The 20000-nt window shown below is 37.8% G+C and overlaps 4 protein-coding genes across 5 annotated transcripts in view; 2 read left to right on the top strand and 2 right to left on the bottom strand.

The window, feature by feature from the left end:
- LOC138047015 (uncharacterized) overlaps positions 1-2247 on the top strand; it is a 2546-nt gene extending 299 nt beyond the window's left edge. The window contains exons 1-2 of the mRNA XM_068893682.1: positions 1-92; positions 611-2247. The exon at positions 1-92 is cut by the window's left edge and continues 299 nt beyond it. Of these exons, the coding sequence (XP_068749783.1) occupies positions 1-92; positions 611-1844 (1326 nt within the window). The 3' untranslated portion in view covers positions 1845-2247. The remainder of the gene's footprint in view (positions 93-610) is intronic.
- The window catches only part of LOC138047028 (protein SPO16 homolog), a 7821-nt gene extending 1587 nt beyond the window's left edge, over positions 1-6234 (top strand). The window contains exons 5-6 of the mRNA XM_068893709.1: positions 4567-4684; positions 5084-6234. Coding sequence (XP_068749810.1) covers positions 4567-4684; positions 5084-5226 — 261 coding nt within the window. The 3' untranslated portion in view covers positions 5227-6234. The remainder of the gene's footprint in view (positions 1-4566; positions 4685-5083) is intronic.
- LOC138047023 (uncharacterized) lies at positions 1940-3744 on the bottom strand. The gene is made up of 2 exons (XM_068893695.1): positions 3501-3744; positions 1940-3411 (listed from the first exon to the last, which is right to left on the bottom strand). Exons 1-2 carry the CDS (start codon positions 3717-3719, stop codon positions 2335-2337), a joined length of 1296 nt encoding a protein of 431 aa, XP_068749796.1. The 5' UTR covers positions 3720-3744; the 3' UTR covers positions 1940-2334.
- Positions 5222-20000, bottom strand: part of LOC138047002 (acyl-CoA-binding domain-containing protein 5A-like) — a 15041-nt gene continuing 262 nt past the window's right edge. For both annotated transcript variants that reach the window (XM_068893662.1, XM_068893671.1), the window contains exons 3-9: positions 18809-18894; positions 16584-16656; positions 15387-15834; positions 12747-13400; positions 9328-9560; positions 8635-8754; positions 5222-7991 (exon numbers count right to left, since the gene is read on the bottom strand). In XM_068893662.1, the coding sequence (XP_068749763.1) occupies positions 7974-7991; positions 8635-8754; positions 9328-9560; positions 12747-13400; positions 15387-15834; positions 16584-16656; positions 18809-18894 (1632 nt within the window). In that variant the 3' untranslated portion in view covers positions 5222-7973. The remainder of the gene's footprint in view (positions 7992-8634; positions 8755-9327; positions 9561-12746; positions 13401-15386; positions 15835-16583; positions 16657-18808; positions 18895-20000) is intronic.

The following is a 20000-nucleotide window of genomic DNA, read 5'->3' as shown; positions in this document are numbered from 1 at the left end:
CATCATTCCGAATCACATACTTGTAAATTCTATGGGTTTCCACATAAAATAAAGAAAAAGGAGGAGTACCAACGCTGGATTCGATTAATAAGGTAAGGTTAATTTATGGTTTGTCCTAGATCTTGTGTTATCAATTAAGTGGCGCTTTCGCGGCGTTTTGGTGTTTGGCTCGTGTTTTGATCTGTGATTTCTTTCAAGGACTGGTATCTCACAAAGTCTTTGCGATAGTATCTTAAATAATATTCGTGCATTTGTTCTGGTGAAAAGGAAAACAGCTGTGATCAGTGAATTACTCCCATGATATGCTTGAAAAACTCAGTAGACTATAAATACATACATTCATTCATTCATGCTTTAACTTGGAAACTGTTTACTACAGTTCATCACGAACGACTGCATTCTCAAAGGAAGAAATATCATTTCCCTTGGCAGTTTGACGAAGGGGAATTTTACTTTGTTCTAGTTCATCATTTTGTAGGCGATACTGTTGCTAATTTTAAATAAACAATATTAGAACTCTCGTTTATAATAGCTTTAGATGTTGCACAGTACTGTAAAAGTGACTAACTAGTTCTACTTAGTGAGCTTATTTTTTTATATAAACTTACAGAAGAAAAGACAGGGAACCAGGGAATCACTCCAGAATATGCAGTTGTCACTTCAGAGATGGGAAAAAGAGTGCCGGCCCAGAAATTTACACACGTAATGCTGACAAGTTGTTTCCATCAGAAGGATTTCCTCGAAAAAAGAAAAAACAGAGTAGTACTACACACAGCAGTGTACATGACATGGTGCAGGCCATTCGGGACAAAATGGAAGAGGAGGCACCTCCCTTGCAAGAAAAACCCTCAACAAACCAGGTTATTCTTGAAGCCGAACTTGACCTTGCAAAGAGGGAACTTGAGCAGCAGAGAGAAACTGCACAGTACCAGAGAACACATTATTCTGCATCAACTCTTACCACAGATATTCTTCGTATGGAAACTGGACTACCAACAAAAGAAGTTTTCCAGATTGTGGTAAATTATGCCTCTAGATTTAAGGATTCTTTGTCATACTATGCAGGTTGGAGAGTGGAGTCAATTATTTTTGAAGATCAAATTTTAATCACCCTCATGAAACTGAGACAAAACTATACTAATCTCCACATAGCTCAGTTATTCTCTTGTAGTGTTGCTACCATTTCAAATGTAGTTACAACATTTATTCATGTTTTACACCATATCTTATTTGATGATTTGATGACCACTATCCCTTCTAGGGAGAAAAACAAATTATGCTCTCCTTCGTCCTTTTCAATGTTTACTAGCTGTAGAATAGTCATTGACTGTACAGATATTGAAATTGCAGCACCCAGTCTTATGAGTCAACAGAATGAGACATATTCAAGCTACCGGGGCATGAATTCTTTTAAAGTTTTAGTCGGGGTGGCGCCCAATGCAGTTATAACATATGTAAGTAAACTGTATCCAGGATCAATTTCGGATAAGGAAATTGTCAAACAGTCAGGTCTAATGAACCATATGGCAAATGGTGACCTGATCCTTGCAGACAAGGGGTTCTTGATTCAGGACATTGTCCCAAAGGGTGTTTCCGTAAATATTCCTCCCTTCTTAGAGAATGGAAAATTCACTGCCAGTGAGATAAGGGCCACTAAAAACATTGCAAAATGCAGAATTCACGTCGAAAGGGCTAATGCACGGCTGAAGGATTTTAAGATACTAAACTTTATACCCCCCAAATTAAGATGTTATGCTGACAAAGTATTTCAAGTCTGTGCTGCCCTTGTAAATCTTCAGTTTCCACTGATAAAGGAAGGATGTGAAGGGGTAGAATTTGAGTAAGGACGTGCATGTAGTGGGAAAATTGAGAGAGTATTATTGATTAACATGTAGCTTTGATGCTTAGGGGAATAAGACAATCAATCAACCTTGATGTATTGCTTTTGTTTTCTTTAAGCCTGAGGATCAACTTTAAATTTCAACAAGGCAGATTAAGCCCATCTATTTGACCTTTATGTTTAGAAAATAAGGGGGCATTCTCTATTTTTGTAATGTGTAGAATAGTAACAAAATAATAGAACATTTGTCTGAAGTCACATATTATGCAGTAGAGCCAGCATTTTCAGCTGTAAACAATTGCAACTCTAATCTTAAATGTTTTAGGAAACACAACATCAAGAATATTTGATAATTCTCTGAATAAAAATGGTTTTGGTTTCATTACTGAGCATGGAAGGTTGCTGTACTTGTTATTGTTTCAGTATTAAACTTGTAAAATGGGAACAGGGTACAAACTTCCGGCTGGATTTAAACCTTGCAATAATTCTACAAACTATAGTTCTCCCTCAACAATTTTGGGAAAGAGGTGTTTAAAGTAAAATTCCCTTAGTCTGGTAAGGTTTTCTTCCCAGGATGGATCCTTCTTGATTTCAATAATGACACACCAGTTATTTGTCCAAACAACAAAATAACAATAATTTCGTTTGGCTAAGTACATTTGCCCTTGCACTTGGTGCCAGTAGACATGATTCCTTTTTAGCGAGTATGACCCGTCCTCTTTTTGCTCCAGACAAAATGTCTCACTTTTCAAAGCTTCCTCAATACTCGCATTTCTGAAGGTATAGGAACACTTCGCCTCTAGAACATGGTCTTCACCCACGAATCCATCAGGGGAAGCTCCAAGAACGCCTGATTCGTCAAGCCACACCCCTGTCTCAGCAACTTCAAGATGGGTTTTGGCAGTAAATGTTTTGATGGCTTCAGCCTCATTTGTGACTCCCCATGCCACAGCTTTGACACGTGAAATGTCATATTCTCCCAAGAGACGCTTAATAAGGGATGGGGTGACCCTCTTAGCATTGATGACGGAGCCAAAATTACTTGCAGTCAAACGCCCCTTCCTGACTAAATGCCAGGAGGGATTGTTTCGCTGACCGACAGTTAAAGAACTGATTTGATTTACAATTTCTTGCTCTACCTTTAATTTTCGTTTGATAAACTCAAGTTGTTCAGCAGCAGTAGATAAGGTGAGAAATTCTTCGGAAAAAATAACCTCTTCCACTGTTGAGACAGGTAGATCCCCCAGTTGTTTTGGCTCAGGGCTTAACAGCCAGCATAGGCCAGTGAACTTTCCATACGCTCGGAGCTCTGAATACAGCGCTTGTCGATCTCCTTGATTTGGTTGTCGGAGTAAGGCTGTATATCCTGGCTTTGCTGGAGGAAACATTTCAGCAATAGATTTCCGAGAAATATCAGGTGCATTCCGTTTTTTCCATGAACACTCAACATCAGTCCGACTCCAGTTATAAATTCCGTAGATGAACAGAGCTGCAGCATGGCTGCATTTATAAACTCCCCGAGGACACTCGCACTCGCTCGATTTAATCGCATTGTTTTGGTCAAGGTATATCTAAAAAGAAAATTATAATACACAAAGTTTAACAGTAGTTTTCTATAAGCTTTCTGCTCAATGTTGGCCATTTACCGCATTTCACTTACCGTCACATTATACACTTTTTTCTTCATACTAGCGTGAACTTGTCCCTTCAAAACACCTTGACTTGCACTAAAGCTTTCCACATGGTTTGATTTGAAGTGATTTTCACCTCTTGAAACGGATTTATTCTCATTTTCGAAGAAAGAAAGCAGGGACGCAATTGTCAGCACCGACATCTTGCTTCCCGTGCGTTTGTTTAGAACAGAAAATTTGGTTGCCATGGATGCGTGACGTAACTGCTTTAGTACTCTATGACCCCCACTGGTAGAGATAGAGAGAGACAGTGTGGAACAAAATTTCTTAGCCAAGGAAAAGTTAGGGTGATCTTATCAGTAACCTTGATGAGCTGATAATGGTTCACATAGATCTACACACAAAACTCTGGAGACGAGAACAGTGATGTTGCGCTTCATAAATTAACTTGACCATGATCATGAACTATCTATCTTCAGTTCACAAAATGAGTTTTAAATAAATTAATCAAACCTTTTATAATAATAATAATAATAATACCAACTTTATTCATTCAGTTCAATGAAAGTAAAGGATACCAGAGGTTATCCCTATCGAGGGTATCCGCCCCCAGCCGAATGTAATTGACTGAGAGTCGATTTTGATGAGGGAGGAAAACCGGAGTACCCGGAAAAAAACCGTCGGAGGCCAGGGTTGAACCCGGGTCACAATGATGGGAGGCAGGGTTGATAACCACTAAGCTGTCCTGGCTCCCACTTTTGACTAGCTGTCTTTTAGAAAAAGGGAGAGGTTTGTGCATGGTCAATGCTAAACATAAAACAAAGAAATTTGTTCAGTTTCATAACCATATCCATATATTAACTATGAGTTGATACAAAACCAGACTTTAACTTAATTAAAACGAAATCCCACTAGATATTTGTCAGGTTTAAATGGCTTTTCTGTAACTTGTGCAAAACATTGCTTTCTGATTTTTATCTTTGAAAGGTTAACTTGATTTCATGTAAGACACATTACATCATAATTATCTGCGTCTGAGGTGCCTCTTAAATTAACTCCTGAGTTAAAATTATGAAAATGATTCAATATCTGCAGGCTACTTGTAAACCTATGACTGAGTCGATTCAAGAAAGAGTAAAGGCCTTACAAGATTCATCTGTCAGTGACAGTATTGTTCTACGCATTTTTGCCAGCATCGGCCTTAGCAGTCATGGTATCCTCTTTGCCATTCTAAAATATTTCCACCTTTCCACCACATTATTGTTCTGTGGTGTTGGTATTGCCTTTGAAGTTAGAGGGTATTAAGTGCAGGTCATTGTTTTACCATAACTGAAAGAACCCAACCCTTAGCACAAATGCTACGCTTAGGCTTATCTAAAGCACAGTGTTTAGGTCTAATGTTAGCATTATTAAACATTAGGGTTGTTTCAGCTATGGTGAAACAATGACCTGCAACCTGCAGTTTATAACCTCCACTTTGCAGCAGCTATTGTTGCTGCTAGCTCTGTTTGTCCACTCTTTACTGCCCATGTAAAAGATTACCTCCTGTCTCCCCAGTCTTATTATTTCCTGCATGTATATGATATGGACACTTTCCTTAATTCTGGTCAAGAATGCTTGGTGCTACAGCATGGTCTAAAGACTATTTCCAGGGTGTCACAAGCAACAGAGGAGGAACTGATGGACTGTAGCCTGGATCATGAAACAGCACAAAAAGTGATCAACTTCTTTAAGAAAGACTCCATACAGATTTGAGTTTCGTGACTTTGAGTCTTTATTTCTTTGGTATTTATTTCAACCAAAGTGAGTTGGTTGTTGGTTATTGTTATTATTGTTAAATATTCATTACTGGGTGTTACCCATTTTGCACGGTAACAACAATAAAACGATTTGCCACCTGAGGCTTTGAGTGTCAACCCCTTCATCAGAGCGAATTTGCTCTGGATTAGGGGGCATAATTCAAGATAAATTATGCTCATATATAAATAGGAATGTTTTGGGGACCAGGGGCCTATTTCTTGAAAGTCCCAAAAACCTTTCGGGCCTGAAAAGCCATTTGTGAACCTGCCAACCCCTTGTTCAGGAAAGCAGATCTTTTAAGATGTTTGCAAGGTAACAAAAAGCAAACTGATTGTGAAGTTTGACGACTTTAATCCTCTCCGTTCTTGAGATATAGAGGGAATTGTGACCCCCAAAAAATGGCCCGCAAAGTTTCAGGACTTTTGAGAAACAAGCCCCAGGGCTGGCATAGTGGTGAGAGCATTGCCTCTCACCAATGTGGCCCAGGTTTGATTCCCAGTCTCGGCATCACATATGGATTGTGTTTGTTGGGTCTCTACTCTTCTCCAAGAGGATTTTCTCAGGGTACTGGTCTTCCTCTCTCCTCTTGATTTCTGCTCATTTGAGTTAAATTGATTTGATACCTCTTAAAATAAAGTCCATTGTCATTATCATTCATTTAATAATATTAATTTTGGTTTTGACTAGTACGTTATGTCCATGATTGTGGAAAAGAATATTGTTTGACATTCCATAGTGCTAATTACTTAAACTGGTGAAAGTGTATGCTTTTTCAGCACGGCCTTGCTAAAACGAGGGTAATGGTAAGACCAAGGGTCAGGGTAAGGGTAAGGATACGAATACAGAAAGTATCCTAAAAATGCATAAAAGCTAACCTTAAACTTTTGTTTGGGCCTAATTAGGCCTAATTAGGCCTAAGTTTAGCTTTTATACATGTTTAGGATATTTTTTGTATTCGTATCCTTACCCTTACCCTGACCCTTGGTCTTACCCTTACCCTCGTTTTAGAAACACCATTTTCAGCATGGCCTTGACAAACAGCACCCTTTGCAATTCAGTTCTCTGAAACTGCAATGGTGGTGGTTTGCACTGATCGTTTGTTTGCTGTTGTCATCAAAACATTCCAGTTGAGGTAAATATCTTTGCAAACCTGGGAAAGGCCAATTATTATCATTACCTAACTTTTTCATCACTTGCAAATGCAAATGCAAATGCAAATGCAAACAAAATGTTATACGTAAATGAAATAACGAAACATGACTGCTGACCAATGCAAAATATCATAAAACTTGTAACTTGTATAATGTTATAATGCGTACAGTACTTGTGCATGCATAAAAGCATTTAAAGACGGTGCCTACTATTGTTATAGCATATACCTTCTGCGCATCTCAAGATACTCGGGTTTCCTCTCGGTGATGCTTACTATTTGGAGAAAGTAGATCTTAGTAAGTGCCTTTGGTATCCAAAAAGAAAATTGGGGGTAATCATGCATTTGTGAGACTGAGATAATTAAGTTTTGATTTGAGAAAGAATGCCATACATTGCTTTGTATTTTAAAGCCTTTTACAAATATTATTCATCAATTATCTTTGAAAAAGCCGTGGTTACCCCCAATTTTCTTTTAGGATTTCAATAACACTTGTTAAGATCCACATTTGCTGCATAATCATAAACCGGGGCAAAAATACCTTTGAATTAGTAGGCACCGTCCTTAATAATAATAATAATAATAATAATAATAATAATAATAATAATAATAATAATAATAATAATAATAATAATAATAATAATATTGTCTTTCAATCAACTAATGGAAGTTCCCAATTTAAAATTGACAAGATGCCCCCATGTTTACTGTTTTACTGTTTTTTTTTTGTTAAAAAATAAATACACGACTGATGTGAATTAGAAGAGTTTTTTTTTTCCGTAATCCTGTGGAACATTTAAACAGGGACAAACACGTTTTTCAGGAAATTAATCTTTTGTTTGATCAAGATGATCATCAAAAGCCATTTTTGTGGTAACCGACCCAAACTACAGTATTTGGATCCGTCGATAAGTATTAATTTTAATTCTTGTGTTGAAAAATCAATAATAATTATTTATTAAAGGGCCCTAGGCATATCCCCAGGATATTATTATTGTTCCCATAAATTATTATTGTGATTTTTCTTTCAAATCACTTGCAATTTTTCAAGCAGTAAAGGGAACCTCAACTTTGGGACAAGCTGTCACAAGGCGAGTGAACAAAATTGAACAGTTCACCAATTTCCCAAATATTCTTGGAAGGATTCAGAATTTATTCCAGGTGACTGATGATTTCTTTTATGGTCACTAGCACGTGGGGCACACGTGAATGGTTGTAGTAATGAAGTCACTGATGGCTAAGACCTTGTGTGAAGCACATTTCCTCCTGTTTGCTAGTGCCTTTCAAGTTTGCGCTGATCTCAAATACCCACACCACTCTCACTTATACGAAATCTACCGCAACAGTTACAAAGTGTGCACACGGAGCTGACTGTCCTCTTGCTCCACTACTCGGAAATGTTGTTGGCCCTTGGCAGGCTCAAAGCCTTGTATGCTTTGATCTGAGTACTGTATGTCATCAATCCCACGTATAATAATCATATTTGAAAGTCACGAATGCTGGCGGCTGCAGTTGAATGAGCTGCAATATGAAATCAGCTCTGTTATTGCAATCATCTCCCTTGTGAACCCTATAAGATAAAAAATGAATTGCCTTTAGAAGAGCACAGTCTTCAAGGATCTCTGCAGATTTAATGTCCTGTCAAAAATCCTGTGAGGAACTTTTTACCAGTATTACATGTACTGTACTTCAATCTATAATTAACTTTTTGAAACTTAATCTGTTCCTGAAGTCATTTGGAGAAAACATAAATTTGGGAAATTGAGGTGACCTCAAATTGGAAAACACAGGTTTGGCACTAGGTAGCACTTCAATAGCCGCTCGCACATTTCAAAAGGTCTTGCCTTTCATAAGGAGTAGACTTATATAATAAGTCTACTCCTTATGAAAGGCATATATATTTCTTTTTACTATTGTTGTTCAAATTATTGTAAGAGTGTAAGTGTAGTAGTGTCATCTTGTAATTGTTATTTACTGAGTTGTAATTAGTAGTCTATTTTGTTTCGATATTGTAATTAATAGTGTGATTTGTATTTTAGTAATTCATAATCGTTGTATGTGTTTAGGTGTAACAAAATAATAAAAAGTTTTAAATTACAAAAAAAAAAAAATAAGGAGTAGACTTAATTCTGGTTTTCACCTCATTACATTGTACATCAATCTACAGGTTTTCTTGACCTAACCCCACAATAGGAGCACACAGGCCACCTTACCTTTCTTCGTTTGATATGGTAGAAGATGATATTAATAATAAATGGCCAGAGAATGAGAAACACCAGAGGTTTGGAAGGAACAAAAGCTTTCCACCAAGGCTGTGTAGATTGGTGTGAGGCCTAGTTTTTTTTTTAGAAAAAAACAATACAGTTCAAGACTTCATTAGAAGAATTATTCAATTTTTAGTCTACCTGACTAATGCCGGCTATGCTAATGCATCTCTCAGAACAATGTTTGTAATATGATTCATGATACTGTAAATTAATCACAAGCAAATGTAATTGACCATTTGAAGATTTAATACAATAGTTAATAGTAATGGTTAGAAAAAAACAGGATAAAGGCAACAAACCCCTCACTCTTCTCTCAAAGTACATGTCTAAGAGTTATGATTAGGAGTTACAAAATATTTTCTGGACATAACACCAGCCTCTCTAGAGAAATTATACAAAGAGGACAATATGATTGTGAGCTGTGAATAAGAAGTGATTTTTTTAAGGGAAAAATCAGTGTTAGATAAGTTAGCAACTTGAACAGGTGCAAAGACCTCTGGAACATGATCAACGCTTGAATGGGACTTAATCCCCTGTTCATGCCAAAGGGCTGCATTCGGTTCACCTCTGAGCTATTGTGATCAAAGCAATAAATTATATTAACTTGCTGAACACATGCAGTCAAACAGAAGCACTCACCTGTTGTGACCGTGCTACAGTTTCCTCAATGGAGTTGAGTCGCCTTACAACATTTTTCATGTCCTGGTGTAATCTCTCCAGTGCTTGCAATATCCGATCATTAAGTTCATCTCCTGCAGAGTCATAGTCTGGGCCACTGGTATGATCACTGGCAAATTCATCCTCACTATCACTATCACCTCTCCGTCCGTCTCCTTTTGGAAGTCCACTTGCTCCATCCACGCCACTAGAATCTAAAGAAAGACAAAACAATTTGAGACTTTCGTGGACAAAAGGAACAAGAAGATACTTTCATTTTTCCCTTGCCTTTTTCTCCGAAACAAAGTCAGTGATCCCCCAATTTTTTTCACTTTTGGAATAAGCAATTTACTGGTATGACCTAACTTCAAGTGAGAAATGAAACAAATTTCAATGTGGGAAGATTTTTGCACCAACATCCTTAATCAATCATTCTGTATATTTGATGACTTTATTGGGTTTGATTGTTTTTCTGACCTTCCCTTGACAACACCTAGCAAATACTGTACTGTAATTTGTTATCCTGGGTTGATGAACATGCTTAACTACATAAATAAATGCATTGTAAGTTAAAGACTTCAATGAAGTTATGATGATAATACCGGTAATATTATCAGGGACCGTCCATTATTTATGTAGAGGGGGGAAGGAAAAATATGTTGGAAAGATCAACCCCATTACCTATAATTATGATGCCGAACTGTAATGCTCTACCTGGTCCAACACTCGCCTGAGAGCAGGTCAATTTTTTGAGCTCATGTGTTCCCATGAAGGACTCAATGAATGAAGTATACGAAATATATTTAGTATAATTTTCAGAGGTGAATATAAGAATTCGGCCTTATATTCACCACATGAATATAACATTTTGGAGGCCTGGCTGCTACGCTAACAAGCACTTTTCATGCGGGTCTAAAACTCAGGTCACATTCCACAGGTCATTCATTGCAGTCAGAGAACGTTTAGAAATACATTTGATAATAAAAATTAACGGTATTTAAAAAACTACGACGTTTGTAAGTCTCCATGACCTCATTATCAAGTAGAATGTTAAAACTGATGTAAAATTGTAGCTCAGCTACAATTTTACATCAGTTTTAACATTCTACTTGATAATGAGGTCATGGAAACTTCGAAACGTCGTAGTTTTTTACCGTTAATTTTCATTATCAAATGCATTCATTGCAGGCCATTGTTTTACCTTTTTGAAAGTAACCCAAAACCCTCAATTTGGCTAACCCTAGTAAAGTGTTTTGGTAATAAATTTGCACATGAATATAATTATGCAATCAGCACGATTCTCAGTCAATGCAGGGGGAATCAAAAATACTAGAAAATGGCATATTAGTGGAATAAATCCCTTACTGAAAGGTTTTATTAACATACAATGCGTGCAGACATTTTTGCTCATTGCTCACATTTTTTCTCACCGATTGGGGCTCAGAAGAATGGTATGCAACTCGCAAAATATCAGATGAAAGAGAGAAGTGATCCTGCTTTCAAATGAGTGGCTTCATAGCTCAGTTGGTTTAGCATTGCACCGGCATTGCACCGGTCATGGGTTTGAATCCTGTTGAAGGCACCTGAATTTTTCAGGTCTCTACGAGAGATAATTAATTTATTGCTTAAATTGTCCAGGTAAGAGCAAGGATCACCTCAATAATTAGAGTGGTTTTCAATTGAGTGTTGAAAGTAATTAGCGAATTGCTTTGGTTTATAATTACTTCACTCAGTGATTGGTTCAAAGTTCTCGCGCCAATTTTTCAACCAATCAGAAGTGAAACCAAAATCAATCATGGCTCGCACGTGCACATTTTCCCGCGCTTTGTGTCGGCTACGTGTAATTACTTCGAGTTTTGATTGGTTTACCGGATTGTCTCCGACCTTTTTGATTGGCCAAAGTAATTACTTTGGTTTTGGTTTTACGACAGCCATTTGAAAACCGCTCTATAACCAGAAAATCTCATATTTGTACATGTATGCAATTCTTGGATATCTTAACCCATTGACTCCCAGGGGTTCCCCATTGATCAGTAAAATCGTCTGGCATTAGACAGAGTAAAATACTAAGTATGGCCGGCTTGGGAGTCAAAAGGCTCAGGGGGTGGTGCTAAGGAAGATTTTCAGTCAAGAATCCTACAAAAAAAGGTTACCTGGATGGTTATTTAAAGTAACTTCAATGGACATCTGACATCACTTCAATCAGAACAGGGATTCATATTAGTTTTCTATCAAAGTCGTTGGCTGGGCAAATACGTCTTATGACATGCTTGCCCAGACAAATTTTGGGTTACCCAGGCAAAATGCGGAAGTACAGAAAATGGTCAATAAAATGACTTGTAACTTGAGCATTCGCGCTTTATTTTACACTCTCATCAGAAATTGTGAATTTTGACTCTGCTCTGGAGTATGATGTTATTTACATTGTGGGAAACCGATTTACAGTGGTCCATATTTGCCACGGCAAAACTAACTTGAATGTAGCTTACAAAGTTACGATTCAAAGTTTCGACGCTCCTGTCTGGTGACTTCCTTTTATATCCTATCAAGATTTTGTGTTTTTCCTGTTCATAAGCAGCAGGTTCTGCTCCACTTGTTTTCCTTTTTGCCGGAGATGGCGAAACACCTTGTACCTAACGCCACATTATCAGCTGAGATCACAAGTCACCCTTTGCTCTTTGCTAAACGACTTGCTGACAACCATGCCAGCGGTGAGGTATATGAAAATTGAGCTTGCAGTCATTTCATGGAAAATTAACAAATTGATGTCAGTTTTTCATGCGTCTGTCCTGTTAAACACGAAGATGCACTATAATTTGTGTTTGAAGGAACTCAAGAAATGACTAAATTTTGAAGGGGACCATAGCAATGGTCTGGTAGTTACGAGTCACCCCCCTTACCTTTGACGAATATCATGTTCATATGTTAGCACAAACATCCCCAAAACAATGACCGTGTGTTGAATATGAGATGGTAAATAGCCAACAAGGCTTCTAGCACCGAGTTGGCTATAACCAGCTTGATATCCAGCAAGCATGAATGGAATTATTGCTCTATTAGATTTTCATTTAATTGTTCTTGGAAATTAATTAAAGCCAATCAATTTCCAGCTTTAAGCTGGAAACTGATTGGTTAGCAACAATTTACACAATCAGTTTCCATAACAGGTCATACAGTTCATTACATGAGATTGAGTGAACCAATCAGAAAGCTAAAAACTCAATATCTGAGGTTGAAAATTTAATAACATGGAGTATTACCCAGTTTTAGTTGGGGAATATATGTGACACGTTTAGACCAATCACATGCAAGCGAAAATACTTGATGGATTATAAAGAAGGATATGACACAATGGCTTGTCTTGGTCAGTTGTAACAATCTCATTTTATTGGACATCCCACCTTCTTTGCTCCTAAGTCCTTGTGCTTGCCTAGTACGACCCCCATGATGGCGCCCAGAGGGCTTTTGAGAGGCATCCCCTCCACCACATTCTCTTACAGGATGATGAGATTTCAAGATTCCTGATGGCTTTTGATCACCATTCTCAATAGCAGGAACTGGATTATCTTCCAGGACATTTGTTACAGCAAGACTATCACACCCATTCTCAAGCAGTGGAACCATTTCTAACACTGATTCCTCACTAACAGATGCAACAACCTTTGGAAGCTCTGAATTGATAACAATTGGTCTGTCAGAATCACTGCTTTCAATTGCAAAAGTGACATGCTTGGCAAATGGAGTACTGGTCAATAGTTCAGAGATTTTCAAGTCACTTTCTAAATCAGAATTTTCAGATTCTGTTGATGTTGAGTTTGTGGCACCCTCGGGAGAACTGTTTAAAGTGCTACTGTGAGATGAGTCCATATTCTGGAGAGTATTGTCAAGATTAATTTCATTTACAACAATGTGATCTCCATTTAGGAGTTCTTGCAAATGTTCAGGGTCTACAGTGTCACAAAATTCATCTTCATCACTTTCGTCACTCGTCAAAACCAGTCCATTTTGTCCTTTTGGTGCACATAAATCCGTCCACTGTGACCCCAAATGTGGCACTGCAATGCAAGTAGAATACCAAAATCATGCATGCAAAAGTTAAAAATAAGAGTGGTAATGCGTAAAGAGGTAAAGAATAAACCATGCTTTAATTCGCAAATCAGGTGCAGTATGTAATCACAGGAGATAAGAATGGGATTTTCCAATACTCATACACATCTCCCACTCATATTTATAAGATTTTATTTTATTGCATCTTATGATGCATTTAACGCGAAAGACTGAAAAGCAGCCAGCAAGTAAGAGTTAACTGATCAATGGCCAACTGTCATTGTCATTTTAGTGTTTTGGTTGGCTGTTTGTTGCAGATTGTCAGTGGTTCAAGTTTGTTGCAGGGAGTGTTGACCAAACATTTGCCATCAGTTGACAGGCATTGAATGCAAGTAGAAGAAGCTGTTGTTTTAAATTACATGTAGTTTAAACAGTCACACATTTATTAAGATAAAAAAACTTGGTTAATGAGTTACAGGTTGAGTTGGAACAAAAGTTCTGTGTAAAAGATTAAACGATTAATGTTTCAAGCATTAGGCCTTCGACCTTTAATTCGTAGAGGCAATAAATTATTTTGACCTTTTAAGTTGATTTGATACAACCAAATTTTCATGATTTACGAGCTCCCACCATAGTGACTGTTTCCGGACCGAGCCTACTAATTCAAAGGTATTTTTGACCCGGTTTATGATTACGGCATTGCTGAAACGAGGGTAAGGGTAAGACCAAGGGTCACAGTAAGGGTAAGGATACGAATACAGAAAGTATCCTAAAAATGCATAAAAGCTAACCATAAACTTTTGTTTAGGTCTAATTAGGCCTAAGGTTAGCTTTTATGCATGTTTAGGATACTTTTTGTATTCGTATCCTTACCCTTACTGTGACCCTTGGCCTTACCCTTACCCTCGTTTTAGCAACGCCGTTATGATTATGCAGGAAATGTAGATCTTAACAAGTGTCATGGAAATCCAAAAAGAAAATTGGGGGTAACCACGCATTTTTCAAAGATAATTCATGAATAATATTAATTTTGTAAAAAGCTTTAAAATAGAAAGCAATGTATGGCGTTTTATTCTCAAATTGAAGCTTCATTATAAAATGCCTGGTTACCCGCAAGTTTCTTTTTGGATACCAAGAGTATTTACTAAGATCTACTTTTTCAAGATAGTTTTAAGTCGTGCAATAATATCCCTGTATTAGTAAGCATCATAGATAGGAAACCAGAGTATCTCGAGATGTGCAGAACGTATGCGCAATAACAATAGCAGGCACCGTCCTTAAGCAGTCAAAAATAATGTCCCCTCCATTGCCGAATTGACCCCCTGGGGGAGACTGGGAGAGGAGACTGGGAGTGAGACTTAACATATCTTACTCTGTCAAACATCAGACGATTTTACTCATCAAATGGGGACATCCTGGGGATAGGGACTGGCACTAGTCAGTCAATGTCTTTTACGTTTCTACTCATCTCGTTTTCTTATCATTCTGTGTGCATGTGACAGAAGTTGATCTGTGTTAAGACCAATAGTTATCAAACCAATGTCCTTGGAAAATGGATTAGTGGGGTGGGGGAGGGACCAAAGACCATTAAGCAGTCCCTACATGTATTTGCCACTTAAGGCCTATGGCTGCGATGTGAAAATGAAAACAAATGCAACAAATAATGGCCAGGTGAAATCTGGTCTGGAGGAGGAGCCGGTGTGGTCTTTTGTAGGTGGGGAATAATACAGGCAGGCAGGTCAAAAGTCACAGGTAAAAGATGCGTCTTTTCAATACTGGAACAATCCACAAATTCAGCCATTCATTTTTGGGGTAATGCTGCAATGAACTTGAGTTTCACCTGGAAGAGTAAATGCTACAGAAGTGGGATAGGCTCCAACTCGATGGGCCACAATACTTATCTCAGAAGGCACCCATGTATTCTGTACTTTTGTTTACTATTAAGGTTTGTAACATGTTGTTGGAGTAGATTCTGAACGTAACAGATTACAGACCTTCAGGCTCTCTGTTCTGAAGTTCCTTATCATCCTCTTCTATGTCACTGGAGTCCTCTACCTTGTCCGCAGGTATGATCAGAAATGGATTTACTCCTTTGGAAGATGATAAGCCTGTTTTCTTGGACCTTTGTGGATATCTTTCAAGATATAGACTATTTCGATGTGGAAATTCACTCTTACTTACAGGAAATTCCATCTCACTTCCGTTTTCATCAAATAGCTCCACATGCCCATTTTGAAATGGTACGTTACCGGCCTGTGGCTCACAACTATGTCCATTTAGGTTAAATTCTATTAACTTCCCATTTTGTAGAGCTTCATCCTTGAAAGCCTTAAGAACTCTTGGCAGTTGTTCATCTTGGCCTTCATAAACTTCTTTGTAGAATGGTTTTAAAACTTCAGAAAATTCTTCTAACCCATCTTGATCAGTCAAGTTTAGCACAACCTTTCATGAACAAGTGATAAAGATAATTAGCCACATTTGGAAACTTTTAGCATAGAAATGCTGCCAAGAGTGTTTCACAATAATGCCAGCATGATACCCTGCTTCTTCTTTGAACCACTTAACCCAATTCAAATCCTTTGGGAATAAAATGTTTTGTTCCAAATATTCCCATTATCATGCAAATACAACACACAAAGAACCAAGTAACCCCAAGATATTTGAATTGGGTACAACATCGAGTTATCCGAATCGGTCTATGTCATCAGATTTTTAGAACGAATAAAAATTTCTGTCATGTCTTAAAACGACTGCAGACTAAGACTCTATTTCTCAATTTCGACAGCACCTTACGACAATGAAATGCAACCTAGCTAAAAATGTGCCTCAAATGTTCATAAAACAAGAGGCTGACTGCAGTCAAAGGCAACCTGAAGGCTCCATGTTCAATAGCTTCTACCATTCTTTATATTACGGAATGGAAGGGCACCACCCCAATCCTGTTGCATGCAAAACTTTTCTCCAGTAATACTCAGTCTGGTACTCATTTTACCAATTTCAAATGGATGGAAGGTCAACTTTGGAGCATATACAGTATGCTGGGCACTGGGACGCAGTCTGTGACCAATATTGACTACACTACCTGCCCTGTTCATTAGTCGATACTAAGTTCAGGTTTTCATAAGTTCCCTTGGCCCTGCGCTAAATCAAGTGAAAATACTTTAACCCTGCCAATGAATTGGCACACATACATGCTTTAGTTCAGAGACGTAAGATTCCATAGCTTCTTGTTTGGACATTTGACCCAAGTTGTGCCATGCTTCCCTGTGAAAAGACAAAGTACAGTCTTCATAATTATTACATGATATTCTGATACATTTTCTTATCACCTGATTTTGAAAAGTAAATTGGCCACCGTACAGAGATTCTAAAAGCTGATGTTTTGAGCGTTGGCCCTTCGTCAGAGCGAATCTGACGAAAGGGCTAACGCTCAAAACGTCAACTTTTAGAATCTCTGTACGGTGGCCAATTTACATCATCAACTCCGTTGATAAAACCAAATTTTTGTATACTACTTCCCCACTGATGCAGCACCACAGTTTCTTTAGAAACTACCCCCTTCATGATTTTGAAAAGGCTTGTTTACAAGTCACGACTTGGCTCAAATTTATGTGCATTTTGATCATAGCCTTTTAGTCAAGTTGGGCAAATATTTTTAAGCATTACCTTGTAAAATTACCCCAAAGTATTGAGAGTCTAAAATTAATTATTTGCAACAAAACATGGCAGGGGGAAAATAATCCTTCCAGACAAAGATACCCGCCGGTAATATTTTAAGTTAAATCCAACCAACAACAGCTTACATTAATTTCATGAAGGACAAAAGAATGAACCTGATACTCATTTCCCAATATGTAAAAAAATTGCACATAATTTTAGCCATAATAAAATGTCCTTGGTTGCAAAAATTAGTAGTGAAATGGATGCTACAAATTTATGTGCACTTTGATCATGCAGCCTCCCTCTCCCCCTTATCAGACTGAGCGTTCTAGATACGGTGGGTACTAGAAGCTACAAAAGGTTTCTTCTAATGGGAGTGTCTCAACAATTTTGCAACATGTTGTACATGTAGCATTGAGAAGGTACATGTAGTTCACACCCAGCATTCCTAGAGAGTTTGTAATAATTTATTTATTTTATTTGACATTACAATGTTTAATTATTAACATAAATGGGACTAACCCAGTTACACTATTAGTGCCTCCAATGGGCATGTAAAATTGTCTTGTGTTAGCAAGAATAAAATAATAAGTCTCACTCTAGGGTGGGGAAGAGTTAGAGAGGACAGTGTATCCCTTAAATAAGAATCGATAATCTGTATTTATATAATTAATAACGTCAGAAATTACGTCACGAATTGTAATTGGTTTCATTTTGCTATTGAATGAAGACTATCGGTCAGACCAATGGGTGACTACTTTTGATTATGTCTCAGTTGAATTCAGGCAACAATCTCTTATATTTGGTAATACGATTACTTCTCCAGATTTCCAACTATCTTTGAACTTGTCATCTCAACGTCTCGAGTAACCAGTTGTAAAGACTCCGATAAGCTCATGACAGAAACCGTTTGAAACCTTGGTTGTACCGTCTCATCAATACAGACATAGTTTTTTAGTGAACCGTCATCTTGTTAATCAAGGAACAAAGTCAAACACAACCCCAGCTCATGATGTAATATACCATAAGTCCAAGATGCAATCAAATCAGACAAAATATACAGTAGATTTCTTGAAAACGAGACCAAATTTAATATTTTGAAGCATGGTACATGTACGTAAATACCAGTCTGGGCCAAATACAGTACGATGATTTCCTTTAAGTCGTAGCAAGTGCCTAACACACAAAGCACACCCAGGTGGAAATCTTATTAAGAACTTACAAGATCTTTAAGAATCTTGTAAGATGGGTGTCATCTTAGTAAGGTCTTGTTTAAGATCTTATTACATTTGCTTATCAAATTTTCGGTAAAAGTAAAGAATCCGATCCCACCAACGCATCGGCCGACACACCACCAACACATCGCAAATCGGCCAACACGCTACCGACACATCAGCCGACACACTGCCGACGCGTTGGTCGACACACTACCGACACGTCAGACGACACAATAGAGACAAATTGGTCGAAATACTTAAGAATCTTTGTAAGATCTTAATAAGATTTCCAACTGGATGGGCAACTTGCTCATCAAAATGTTCTTGAGACAAGATTCACCACGCCAAAGAATGGGCCTTATTCGTGCAGCAGCCCCATTCGCCAAAGGCAATAGATTTCATACCCTGAACCTTGAGTTGAAATGTTTAGGAACAAGTTTTGGTGGGGCAAAACAACAGTGTTCAATCCCTCAGAACTCAACATGGCCGCCGTATGATTAAGGCCAATTAGTCACCGCAAAAACTAAAAAATACCTTACCATTTGGCTTTCTTCACTACATCCCAAAATCCAGGCTTTGGTTCAAAACAAGCTCCTTCCTTAGCTTGCTTGTACAACGCATAAAACTGAAAAAAGAGTCAACACAATAAATTGGCTATTAGAAACTGTTGCCCAGTAACATTATCAGAGAGATTTAGCTTTGCGTTTATGGCAAACGGCAAATGTCACGCTGAAATTTGCATTTTGCCAAAATCAAGTACACACTTGTTTGATTTTAGCTCATTTCTTGTCTATAATCTACAGATATCAAGTAACTTCTCAATAGCGAGAGGCAACTTAGAATGAGAGAATTTTTCGTTCTTTTGTGACAAGCAGTAGCCTGCCTTTTGACGTGTGCCATTTCACGTAAACTCAATGCTAAAACTCTCTACTGACAGAATTGAGTGTCCACAACTCCTGCGGAATTCAGCAGCAATGTTGAACAAACATGTTAATTAATATGCCGCATGTTAAAAAGGTAACAACTCTCTCTGGCAAATTATAAGAATTTATAAGAAATGGGGTACACATATAAACATCAAATTCTTGATTCTACTTGTAAAATAATGCTCCAGAGGCAGGAGGGCTAAATTTGTTGAATGCATGAAATGTTTGATTGGTCACCAGTGGCTGCCCCTGGAAGCACAAAATTGCAGTCTCAAAGTCCACTCTCGTGGGCTGCAGCCTTGGTTTACAAATTTTGTGAACACTTAGAACTTTCTGTGCAGTAAATGTTGTACATAATCCGTGGCTTCCTGGCAGTATCCAGGTTTGTGATATGGTATTTGGTTGGCTGTTCCTTGGCTGTCACAATGAGAATTGCAGAAATTACGTACACTTACTGGTAGGTGACACTGATCTGTGAACCAGAATCACCTCGGAGAGCGAAAAGAACCTGACAATCCGAATATAATAAACCTTGAAATTCACTATAAACGACCCACCTCTACTACATAGCTTGAAAAGTGACGCTGTATTTTGTACTTAAGCCTTAATTAATATTTTGAAACACAAAAAACATTACATTCCCATAGCACTCTGTACTTACAGTAATACTGAGAATAGCTTGCCATGTAAATAAGGTTCAATTCGTTCACTTCTCGATTTCAAGAAAACGGAAAGTTTTAGGGCTCCAAATTTTCTAGTGGAAACTCGACATTGATTTCCAAAAAGCCAACAGCTTTAAGATTTC

This window comes from Montipora capricornis, chromosome 1 (genome assembly GCF_036669925.1).
Source record: "Montipora capricornis isolate CH-2021 chromosome 1, ASM3666992v2, whole genome shotgun sequence".
NCBI classification, from domain to species: Eukaryota; Metazoa; Cnidaria; class Anthozoa; order Scleractinia; family Acroporidae; genus Montipora; species Montipora capricornis.
This window is presented reverse-complemented; position numbering and strand designations above follow the sequence as displayed.